The sequence below is a fragment of the Pezoporus wallicus genome, unplaced genomic scaffold, assembly GCF_028554395.1.
Source record: "Pezoporus wallicus isolate ANWC-B61680 ecotype Strahan unplaced genomic scaffold, APGP_CSIRO_Pwel_v1 contig_3489, whole genome shotgun sequence".
Lineage (NCBI taxonomy): Eukaryota > Metazoa > Chordata > Aves > Psittaciformes > Psittacidae > Pezoporus > Pezoporus wallicus.
In genome coordinates this window covers 455,316-468,039 of record NW_026635093.1, presented here as the reverse complement: position 1 = coordinate 468,039, position 12,724 = coordinate 455,316, and the positions used below count along the sequence as shown (strand labels likewise).

Genomic DNA, 12,724 nt, shown 5'->3' with positions numbered 1-12,724 from the left:
TGACATGGGAACTGTATCCTGGGCTGCATCCCCAGCAGCATGCCTGGCAGGTCAAGGGAGGTAATTCGCTCCCTATTTACTGTGAGGGGGGTGAGACACTGGCACAGGGTGCCCAGAAAAGCTGTGGCTGCCCCATCTTGGCAGTGTTCAAGGCCAGGTTGGACAGGGCTTGGAGCAACCTGCTCTAGTGGAAGGTGTCCTTGACCATGGCAGGGGGGCAGAATTAGATGAGCTTTAGGGTCCCATCCAACACAAACCATTCTATGATCCTTTTGTGAGGTTGGCAAATTTAACCTTTTTTTCTTTTTAGCAGATAGAGAAATTCAGGCACCAATATTACAAATGTTTAACAGCCATATAATGACAAAGGATTAGAAGAGGGGTTTCTATTTCCAAAGCTATACTAGACTATTTGTTCAGCTTGGAATGTAATATAAATGCATGTAATGCCTCATGTTTTCTAGAGAATCTGTGCTGATTTCCATCAGTTGAAAACTTGTCAAGGGATCTGAAGAGAGGAAGACATGCTGATGAAGAGCAGCCATTCCTAACTCAGACAGAACTTGTAAGGCTAGCACTGGGTCCTGGACAGCTGAGAAGTCTAGTTAGCCATCTGCTGTGGACTACCTCTACCAAACAGCTTACTGTACTGGATATTTTTAGACATATAAAGTGAATGCAACAGCCAATGAAGCAACAGCCATTATGTCAAGCCTCTGAGGTCTTGATCTGGTAAGATGCTTAAATAGAAGGGAAGAGGGGAATAACAGAGGAGGAGGTCAAGGGACTACATTTAAAAGTATGAATGCTGAGCTCTGTCAACTTGTAATTTCAGAGAAAGAAAAACAAAAAGCTGGGGTGGAATCTTGTTTTCTAGTAATACAGCCACAGCTGCACCTCTACAGACAGCAGTACTGCTACTAAATGGTATGACCTTCTAAATACAAATGAAGGTCACTTGTTAGGGCTTTTTGTTGGAATTGATTCTACCATACAACTGATGAAAACCTGTTTGTGTTCATTCTGCCACTGAAGTATGAAGCTTTCAATCCTTAGTTGTTTCTCTCTGGTATAGTATCAATACAATACAGACTCTTTACATGCTTGAAACATTCAGGTGCTTAAGTAATGTAGAATTTGATTCTGTAAAATGTTTTTTTCAGAATTCAGGAATGGGATTACCTGGCAATATTTAGCTATACATTCTCCCTAAATTGGAACTGTGTCAGACTACAGGGTGTGCTTGTAAAGTGTTTTTTGTCTAGGTACAATCAGATGCAATATATCCCATCTGTTTAGGAATGAGCTAGTGCCTTTCTGCATAATGAAGTAGGAAGTTCTAATTTGATGTTGAACAAACATATGAATTGTTAAAATTCCATCGAGCCATATTTCAGTTCTAGTGATAAGGTTGCTAATGCTACTATAATAATTTACAGTATTATCAATGTTTTGCAAGTTGGTGTAGCAAATAGATTATTGGATAACTTAGAGAAAACTAATAAGGCATGTCAGTTCAATCAAGCCTATTAAATAGAGCAGTTTAAGGCATTTTGTTAAATAGCTATCAGCTTACATTTAATGATGCCCCCTTCCTTGCCTTCTAAAGTGTAAAAGCTGCATGTAAATGCTCTCTAAAGGTTAATGCATCTACTACAGTTCTGTAAGTGTAACATTATTTACTGGTTTTGATTAGCTATATCTGTAAAGCCCGTGAAGCTTCAAAGACCTTAGAAATAACAGAATGGCTTCATAAGTTACAGAAATGTCTGCTTGTTAATTCTGTATGCAGAGAAAATGATACAGAATTGTGCAAAAACTGCACTGAAATGATTCTATTTCAGAGACACCAAAGCACACACATTCTTCCTGTACCCTACTAACAATCATGTGCCTGTGGATGATGTCTTGTATTATGCTCATAATCACTCACTCCTAATGAGTGGAGACTTAAGAATTAGTCTCCTTAGGAGACTAATCCAGCAGACACTTAATTCTTACCCTAGCAGACACAGAATTCACTTGGGTGGACAGAAAAAGCACGTTTATAGACAAGGAATAAATTCTTTCCTGTTTTTTTCCCCATGTTCAAGGGTTTTCTCTGCTGTTTCTATTTTTTCACTTCTCACATTACTTAGAAGAAACTTCAGACATCATCTATGAGTGTCACAACATAGAAAACAAGTAGCTGACATTGTCGACAAGGCAGTGTCTCAGAAAGAGACGTGCAAGAAAATTACTTACTCTTTTTCCAGGTGGACCAGGTGGGCCAGCTTCACCTGAAGGACCTGGTGGACCCTGCAATGGAAAATGATCTGCTCAGTGGAAACAAAGGATAAAGTTTGGATAAATCTTTATAAACACAACAAACATCAGCAATATGTTGGCCCCTTTCAAAGGACAGAAAGTAAGCACCATAAATACACAGAGAGAAGTATACAAGCGTATTCAATAAATCCTATCTTAGGGTAGTCTTCTGAAACTTTTAACAGCTTTTGTTTCTGTACAAAATGTAATTCTTCTCTTTTTACCTGCAAGAAGACATTTCAGACCAGGAAGTGGCTGCATAAAAATAACTTATGTCTTAGCCTACTAGCTAGCTCTATTAAGAAGTTTCCCTTTCTCAGGTGCTGAAGTCACTACTTTTGCTAAATAGTTTCACTAACATTCATGAATTACCTGCCCCATGGGCCCCCTTCCCCTGAAAAATCTTTTGTGCACTGATAGCCATTTGGCTATTCCATCTTGGTAATCTATGATACTCTTAAACATTTCAGGGCTGCTGAACAATTTGATAAGCTTTCCTTCAGGAACTCTAAAAGCACTTACTGTTAAAGTAAGACATACAGATACTCATTTCCCGAAGCTTGCAGCTAAACCCCAGTTTATAACTTATTTCCAACCTCCATGCACTACCATTTTTTATTTTCAAGTGGACCTGTATAGGATAATTCCCTGATAAGTACCCATTTAGAAAGTATTTTTAAGTGCATGAATGTATAGAAACCACTGATTCAGCCTGAGATACTCTCTTAGCATAGGAGAGAACACGCAGCTGAAATAAAATGACAAGAGACAACTCACAGGTTGACCAGGATCACCGTCTTCACCCTTCTCTCCACCAACACCATCTTGACCCTACAGAAATCACAGAAAAATAGACCAAATAAAAAAATCAGCTAAATTAAGTACTTAGTTTCATAGAGGAATATAAAAACTATTTTTCTACAGAGCATTTTCTTAAAGATACTAGTCTTCAAAACTTTTTAAAGATTTCTAAACCCTTTTTAAGTCTTAAGAAATATATGAACAGAAAAGCAACAGATCTTAAAGACAAGACCGCATCCCCAGAAAAGGAAGAGGCAGGATTAACTAGAATTTAATGCAAACTAGGACTAGAACCTATACCTGTTTTTTTTTGTAAGTATACTTACAGCTGGACCAGGTTCACCAGGGGGACCAGGATCCCCAGGAAAACCAACTGGGCCCTAGATAAACAAGGAATATGTCATCCATTGGCAAGCAGGCAGCAATCAACACAAGTATTTTATGAAGCATATAATGAATTTAGTTCAAATGTGGAAAATTATATACAGTTCTAAAAGTAGCATAACTTCGGCAGTGCTTCATAGTGCTTTATATGAAAACTATTTAGCTAACTTACTGGGTTACCCTTAGGTCCATCATCACCTGGAGGTCCTTTAGCACCTGGTGGTCCAGCTGCTCCAGGTGGACCAGCCTCACCTTTTTCTCCCCTTTCACCTTTTGGACCCTGTGGAAAACATATAAACTCAAAAAAGTAATCTGAAAATTGAATGGCTAAAAAAAAGATCACAGTGGCAAAACTGTTTGTCAGACCTAGGCAATGTTACTTCTCAATAAATGCTGGCAAGTAAATGGGAAAATAGGGCCTCAGCCTCAGGTTGGAAAACCTGTGAATCTCAGGTGAAGTGCCAACATCTGCACTCTATTTGCGTCAATGAACTGTCTTCAGAGAGAAAAATGTGTCAACTGCATGTCAAAGTTAATACCTTTGGGAGAAAAATAGGTACTCTTTAAAGGAGTCTTCAGCTTTGTCCTCCAGTTGTTAGTACAAGATGTGGCTATAATTATGCAGAAGCAAACTGCATTTTAAAGGTGCAAATCCTTCACTGAAAATGTAAAGAAAATGTACACAAGTAATCTGATGAAATGCTTTCTAAAGTAAGCACTTCCAAATACCTTAGCTCACCATATTAAGTGTTAAGAATAAAACTAACCCAAAATACTCACAGATGTTCCAGATTCTCCAGGAGGTCCAGGGTTACCAGCTTCTCCAGGTTCACCCTGTAAATTTGTGAGGATATATTGATGAGTCATTAGGGAGGATATTTCTATGAATTTACTTGTTATTACATGTGCTTCTTGTGCTTGTTCATGTTAACAGTTTACAAGAACTGTCTTATATTTGGTCTACCTAAAGGGTGTTGAGTTACACGTGGGTTTGCAGAAAGGGAATCTGAAATTTTAGAGAGAATATAGCAAACTAAGCTTTTAGTGAGCTTGGAAGACTAACCTTCCCTTTGGGCTTTGGAAGATCTTCCCCTTTATTATCCCATATATTGCAGATTTCCTCTTTGCCATCTTTCTTTCTTTCTTGTCACAGAAAAGCCAAAGAAGTATATTGACTGTGTTGTTTTTTTTTTTCTTTAGAAGATACATTTTGCATGGAAGCAAGTTTCTACAAATAAGAGGAGGCTAATTGGAAATGAACATCAGTGGAGTGAAGATACTATTGCTGCTATTATATAAAGGAAAATATAAGGATAAAATAGTAGCTGTTAGCTAGTAAAACTTTCACCACAAGCTATAAAGCTGTACACTATGATTTACTGGTGATGGAAATTGTTTAGTAAAGAAGATGGCTTTGAGGATGAAAAAGTATGAAGAAAATCTGTGCAAGTCAAAGTTACACACTATTACGTGAACATTTTAGTTAATTCAGTCTCTTTTTGAGATAATACACAGTATTAACGCAAAGTCTGTCTTTGCAATTGCTCATTTTAATGTTTAGCTATGACTGATTATTTTCTAGCTCAGTGGTCTGATAAACCTTTTAGAAAACTACTGTGTTAATAGAATATTTAGCTATTAGCATCACAGACACACAAAGCTGTGAACGGATAACAGAATCTGCTTTGTAACTGCCATGGAGTGCTGAGATGAGAATTAGTATGTTTTTATTCCAAAGGATTTCTCAATGTAATGGAGGGATATTTTTCCCCCATAAATATTCTTTTTCCAAACCAAATGATCCCTGACAATAATTATGCCTATAAACAAGAGTAGAGGTGTTGAAAATGCATTTCACCCAATCCTATCTACTGAACTCAAAGACACATTCGGAATAAATCTGTGCCTCCCTCATATCCTGTATGACCTGCACACCCCTCTTCATTCTATGGCAAATCAATTAATACAACATGCACATCTGGCATTTCCACCTGGACAGTAAAAAAGTATAAATTATAAACTATGAATTTTACAAGAGTCTCATGGTATAGATACTGAACTTTTTTTCATAGAAGCTAATGGCAGCATGATGACTTTTCTGGGACCAGAATCTGGCCCAGTGTAAGCATTATGTTAGATGAATGGAAGAAGATCTGAGTACCCAACTGAATTCAAGAGTAGGATAAAAAACAGATAGCCACAATTTTAGGAGCAATATTAAAATGCCTTTAGAAAGGGCACTTTGAAAGGGTGAATTTGCCTTTAGAAACTGTGGTGTGTTTTATTAGACATATTTGCATTTGCAGTAATTCAACGATTACTGATGCCTTTTAGTACTTGTTGTGGTTTAATACACATTTGCTTCTGTGATACAGCATTCATTACAAAAAAAGTCCAGTGAATATTTCACGTCAATAAGCATTAAGTATGTTTTCTAGAAAAATTCATGATCTTCAATTCCTTACCCTCTGCATGGGCTTTACTGAACCTGCAGCATTATCAGTATTTTTGTTCATTTCTATTATTAATCAAATTCCATTTATATAGCAACAGAGAGTAAGGCCTGGAATTAGCAGATATTCAAGTTAGTAGATGTATTTTGACCCTTTCAACAGGTGTCCCCATTGCAGGACTAACTAAGTGACATAAGAGCGCTAATTGTGCCAAGTCTTTCCTGACAAGCACTTGTACCAATACAATACCCTTCTAAGTTTCTCATCAAGTAAGTTCTTTCTTTGCCTTTCTGATTATGATGATACGCATTTGATTTCTAATGCACTTTTTACCCTTCCCATTGACAAACACATTTTCATTTTATGACATCATGCAACAAGAGAAAAGATGGGCTTTCTACAACATAATGATCTATAACTGGGGACAACAGAGGAAAACTGTGCCCCTGGGATCTCAGGGTCCCTACTATAGCACGCATGCCAAAACTGGAAGATCGAGGCAGCCTATATAAGCTCTGTGCATAGTAACTCCCCAATAAGCAGCAGTGTGGAAAACAGTAAAACTGGAGAATGTCGAAGATGTTCCCCTTACAGGGCATCTGTAAAAGATGAGACCAGTTACAGTTTCATCTCAGATTAACACTTCTAAACCATTGCTCTATTAAAAAATATGACTCTTCCCTGTATGGAGTCCTTGTTTTTTCTGACACTGTTTTTTATATTCCAAATATTAGGTTCCATAAAAAGTTGTACTAGTTTTAGACAGCTGTTATAGGAGCTAAGCAATGTTTTGACAGAGAAGACTGTAGCTGATATATATTTACAGAGTGCATATTTATAGCTTCAAAACCCTGTGCGATCTGTAGGTTATTGTTCGCCCTTGTCATTCTTCCCATTTTTAGTAAAGACGGTAATTCACAATCTGATGCACCTTATTCCTGGCAAATAACTCATATTCTTTTGGGAAATAGATTTTATGATCTAATAATAAATTTATTCCACCTCTGGAACTTTTTTATCTTTTGTTATTGGATCAGATCTTTTAATAGACAGGCAAAGCCTTCCTCTGACAGAATTTCAACAAGCAAAGACAGACATTTTAAACTAGAAAGAGTCATGTAATTTCATGGACATGTTTAATTCTGAAAACCTCCTTGGATTAGCTAAGCAGAATGTTTGCTATCAGGCTAAGGACAGTAGTGTAAAAGTCCTCTGTTGTCTTTATTATGACCAGTTCTGGATAACTGTCCATACAAAGCGCAGACAGAGAAATTGTGAGTCTAGAAGACAATCCCTTTTCACACTGGTATACATATGTGACTGTGTTTTATATATATATATACATATATTTATATATATATATATATATAATGGCTCTGTGGAGAGTTAAATTTAATCAAGAGAGAAATTCTAAAGCTGTGCTGTATTCTCTGGCAGGGATTATGTTTACAAGCATGTTGGAGTGATGGAGAAGGATGAAAAGAGATCACAGTCAGTGAGTTCATGAAAAGTTATTAAAAGTAATTTGTTAGGATAGATACTCAGGTAGCATAAACTGTGACAGACACATCTTGATTAAGTACCTTAGCAACTGTCTGCACAGAGGTGTGTGGAAAAATGATACCCACACATAAAGATGCCTATGCAAACTTACCAGATGTGGTTTAAATCAGATGTGTTTAAGAACCTTAAAACTTTAAGGTTTAACCTTAAGGGCGAGAATATTTAATTGATTTTGTCCTCTCACTTCCATCTGCAGTAGAAACCAATGGCTGATTGAGCATGTAAAGTATTGATTTCACTTGTTTACTGTGTTGGACTCCTTATTACTGTACTATTTTAAAAATAATTTCAGAATAATATAATAGTAAGGAGGATAAACCCAGATGAATGCAGTGGTTTTCTAACCAGACTTTTTCATACAGTAAACCAGATCTAAACTCTGAGAGGCTGCAGAAAGAATGCTTAGGTTCTGCAGACATTCATTTTGCATTACTCATTGACTCTGCCAGTTTAACATATGCTGTGGCCTCTGATACCAGATGAGAGATAAGCATGTGTTGGTCCATTTTGTTTTTCTGCTTTTTCTTAATCATAAGCACAACAAAGAGAATAATTTCTGTGGGGAAATTAATTCAAGTAGTTCTAGTTGAGTGCAATTCTCAAGACTTCTAGACCAGTCCATGGAAGCTACTGACATTAATAATGCAAGGCTACATGCATATCTATACTGAAGATGTTTTTGAACATTGAGGCCTTTGTACGTACAGAAGAGGAAACAAAAATTTACTTAACAGTAAAAGGCGCTATGGGTTACAAAAAATCTTTGTAATTTGCCAGAAGGTAAGGAGGCTTTGAAACCCCACCATCCATGACAAAATCTCTCCTAGTCTAACCATTCAAATATGCAAGTAAGAAAACCTATTTCTCTCCTCCACAGTGACAGGTTAGAACATTTGACACTTTTCTACACTCTCTACAATCAGCACTGCATTGCATTATCTATAGTGTGCTCTGTCTTTCCTGAAAGGGAGGCAGGGGCCAAAGCATGATGACATAATAAGAAGAACATTGGGGAACAAATGTGTGGGAATAAATAACAGAAAATGCATGTTTTGTTGAAAAGTGTGAACTATCCTCCCACTGCAGGAACTCCTACTGACAAAACAACTCTTTATAACTTCTACACTTGCAGAGCTTCCTAAAAGGAACTGAAATTAAGAAGGAAGGTATCCTAACTCAGAAAAAAGCCTGGCATGTACTAAAACTTGATCAGGAGGAAAGTCATTAGAATAAATAAAAACTTCCAAAGTAATATAATTGGACGCTTCTCTGTGTGAATGCAGAGAACATGGGAAATAAGCAACAGGAAATAAAAATGACAACCAGTGATAAACAGTCTGAATTTCATGTTCTTGAATTAAATCTGGTGAGCTGATTATCACAAACAGGGATCCTAAATCACACAGAAGAGTCACAGAAACAAAGGCATAAGGAGCTTAAATAAGTCAATGTTTTAACAAAATGACTGGAATATAATTTGATCATGAAACAGTAAGAATTAGAGTGATGCTTGAGACCAATTGCAAAATTCCTATTGACTTCAATGGGCCACATATTATAGAAAGTGTGTTTTTTTACAGCAGTGAACAGAATAGCTGCTCCCCTGGACGTGGTGTTCTCATAACATACATTTTCTCAGTACCCCAGTGGTCACAGGAAGAATTTTTCTTTCCACAGTGCCATTTGTTTCTGTTTCACTGACATACACACTCTTTTTCTAATCACTTTTTTTGCCATCTCTACGAACTCTAATATTCAGACACATTTTTCGTACTCTTCCCAGAGAGAAAACCAAATCCTACATGCTTCACAAGGCAAAGCTCTCTTTAAAATAGTCTGGAGGAACAACATCACAACACTGGGAGATGAGAAGGAATATCCTTGTTAATACTGCACTCAAGCAGAAGGATATATTTTGTACGATTTATGAAATATGGGGTAAAAAGTACTGAAGACCTAAGAATGCCACTGCTACATAACAAGTGAGCTGATGCTCAGAGCCACAACCTGAGAAACAGGGAATGAAACGAAGTACTGTCAGCTTAAGAAATGACAGAGCTACCATGAATAAACTACAGTGTAAATAGTTTCAACTGCTTAGGCTCAGTATCCTTTGATCTCAAAAGATAAAGAAGGGAGACAAAGTAGTATGCTTTTCCGTCAAACCGTGTATCATATTACATCATTCTAGTACTCTCTTCACCACATCCCAGAGCACTGGTAAGTAGAAAAAAATCGTAAAACATCCGAAGATTCTATTAAAAAAAATAGTTTGGTCATACTGATAATAAGTTGTTGATTCCTTTTAACATGACCCTAATATAAGTGAAGGGCTATTTAAAGATAACACGTAACACATTTCATATTTTAGTGAAAAAAAAACATACAACCAAAACTGCATGGTAGATGTCAACAATATTGAAGAGCATCATTAAGAAAGATCTTTTGTCATCACAAGGGAACAAGCTTGTAGGATGAACTGCAGATTTTCGTTAGATATATTATTTGTCATACAAATGATCCTGTGAAAACAATGGCAACTTCCTTATTTTCTGAAAAGAAGGAATACCTAAAGGCTCTGTGAAGCAGAGTGACATGCTTTTGGACAGTGATCAAGAAGATGATGATAATGACAAATATAAGTGATTTTGATTGACTTGATACCTGAGTTATTACTTGTAACTTCATAGATCTGACGGATTTGTACCTAGAGGTACAATACAGGTATACAGTGTCAAAGAGAGAGTATGTATGTGGATAAATTAAAAGAAGCAGAAGTTAAGACTTCTGAGGTGCGGAAATTCAGTAGTGGTATACGAGGAAGATGAAGGAAAAGGTATTTGATGGGACAAGGAAGAAAAGGGGAAAACTTGCTTCATATTCTGAAAGGTTATCAATAGAGTCAGCTTTACCAATACTGGCATTCCAAGGGATGTCTTTTCTAGGATTCATTAACAACACTGCTTCTTTGAAGACATATGATATGTGGTAAATATTTAAATATGAGAAATCTACATAGTTTCTCAATCAGTTATTTATACAGTGGCCTTGAATACATTTATGTTCTGTTCCCTTCATCTTATACTCCATTCAAAATCCAAATTTAGAGAAAATAAATTGTATTAAATCTATAACATTATAGTAAAATGCTTTTAGGCTTACATGCATGATATGGCTCAGGTCATCTAACTTGGTAAAATAAATAGGAATTTCAAGAGACTTTTGAATTTTCTGTTTGCTCAGCATTTTATAATAGTTAACAACGGCAATTCAAATAAATCACACAGAAAAAAGCCATTTAAGAAAAGGAAAGCATATTACATGCTCTTTAATGTAATGTAATGCATTACATGCATTGGGTAAGATATGAAGTTAAAAAAAATAAAAATCACTACATATATTGGTAGGACATTTTCTGAATAAAGAACTGAAAACAGCAATTAAAATAGTTTCAGAAATGCATGTCATATAGCGTCAGTCTTAAGGCAAGTTTTCAAATAGCACAAATCATCCTCAAGCATTTGACTTTACTGGAACTGTATCTATCCATATGAGGAACAGATACATACTGAGGCTTCAGGTCTGCTTCACTTCATAGGTAAGTTTACCACTGATATGTTCTGTAACAGTTTATAAAGTTCAAGGAGTATATGATATTCTAAGATACACAAGTATAACATGAAAAATACTTGAAGTCAATAATGTTACCGTAGACATCAAATTATGTAGTTATGGAAATCACCATAACCTTACTTTAATCCTTCCCCCGAAAGCTACCTTTTCTGCTCCAAAGCTCTTTCCTCTGATTATAAAATATTTTTGTGATGTAGAATGTGAAATAAAAAGACCAGCAGTGGCAAGTCAGCCATTAGGAATATAGCTAGATAACTATTAACAATGCTTAACAGTCAATAGGTCAATGAAGGATATTTAGGAACTGTAATATAACTATATAGCTCTAAAGAAGAATCCAAATGTGTATTCATATTCTATTCCAATGATTTCTCTTTCTGGGAGGTTATTATTGATACTCACCTTTTCACCAACACCTCCAACAGAACCAATTGAGCCAGGTGGTCCTTGAGGACCCTAAATAATAAAAGATATTAGTTATCCCAAATATAGTTATCCACAGCATAGTGCTTATTACTGAATTACTGAGAGAACAAAACATATGTTAATTCTTACATCAGCTCCATTAGGACCCTGGGGACCTCTTGGACCTGGAGGGCCAGGTGGACCCTGTATAAATGAGAAAATTTTATACAGTTACATTCATAATGGGGCTTATTTGACCAATGAAAAATAATATGCTTGATCCCTATAGGGATTTTAATCTTTGTACTGCTACAGAAATGGCAAAGCTAGACTGCTGCCCATTACATGAGCTCACAATGTGACAGGGGATCCAGGCTATGTGTGTATAGTACCTGAGCTGGAAAAGATCAGGTGCTTAGGACACCTGAGGATTGGTGTTCTGCACTGTATTTTCTCTGCAGGTTACCTGCATACCCACTGCACTGTGCAGTGACTCTGGAGCATTTTATATTGCTGGTAACAGCTATGGTGCCTACAGACGGGCAATAATAAAGCATTCAGGCTCGGCATAGGGTTTTGGAGGAAAACGTATAATAGGTAGCTTGCATTTCAGTCAGGAATTCTGTAAACAGTATAAACTCAAGATAATCCAGAGAAACAGAGTGAACATGGCCAAAGACTCTTTACCATCTTCTGGCCTCCAATCCCCTGCAGCTAGGGTACCCTGTCCTGAAAAGCATCTCCAAACACTCTGGTGCAGTGGTCTCTCCTTTTAGTTGTTCTTTCCTGAACCTGCTTGCCATTGTTCTGTCTCAGACACACACAGCATCTGCTTTGCTAACTAGTCTTTTATTTTCTTAAGTTACTTAAATCTTGATATAAAAGATGAGGAGATAGATGTGGGAAAACAAAGTAAATGACAGAGTGAGTTTCTGTTACACAAAATTTTTCATACACATGCACCAAATTCAGGAGCAGCTTTTCAAATTGTGAGCTACAGAGAGAAGACAGGAATACATGGATGGTATTTATGTCCTCCAGAGTGAGCAACAGGGAATAAGTCTTACCATTGGGCCCACATCTCCATTTTCACCCTTTTCACCAGGTGGGCCAGGCAGACCCTAAAACATGAGGAAGAGAAAACTATTAGAAGGGTACCTGGAATGATGAGTTATAAA

At 36.8% G+C, this 12,724-nt stretch overlaps 1 protein-coding gene and 1 long non-coding RNA gene across 15 annotated transcripts in view; one reads left to right on the top strand and one right to left on the bottom strand.

Moving 5' to 3' along the window:
• Nucleotides 1–12,724, bottom strand: part of COL11A1 (collagen type XI alpha 1 chain) — a 456,680-nt gene that overhangs the window by 21,992 nt on the left and 421,964 nt on the right. For all 12 annotated transcript variants that reach the window (XM_057401629.1, XM_057401639.1, XM_057401646.1 and 9 more), the window contains 8 exons: nt 12,614–12,667; nt 11,697–11,750; nt 11,544–11,597; nt 4,273–4,326; nt 3,665–3,772; nt 3,435–3,488; nt 3,085–3,138; nt 2,245–2,298 (listed from right to left, as the gene is read on the bottom strand). In XM_057401629.1, the coding sequence (XP_057257612.1) occupies nt 2,245–2,298; nt 3,085–3,138; nt 3,435–3,488; nt 3,665–3,772; nt 4,273–4,326; nt 11,544–11,597; nt 11,697–11,750; nt 12,614–12,667 (486 nt within the window). The remainder of the gene's footprint in view (nt 1–2,244; nt 2,299–3,084; nt 3,139–3,434; nt 3,489–3,664; nt 3,773–4,272; nt 4,327–11,543; nt 11,598–11,696; nt 11,751–12,613; nt 12,668–12,724) is intronic.
• The window catches only part of LOC130595405 (uncharacterized), a 112,919-nt gene that overhangs the window by 80,434 nt on the left and 19,761 nt on the right, over nt 1–12,724 (top strand). The gene's annotated exons all lie outside the window — the stretch shown is intronic.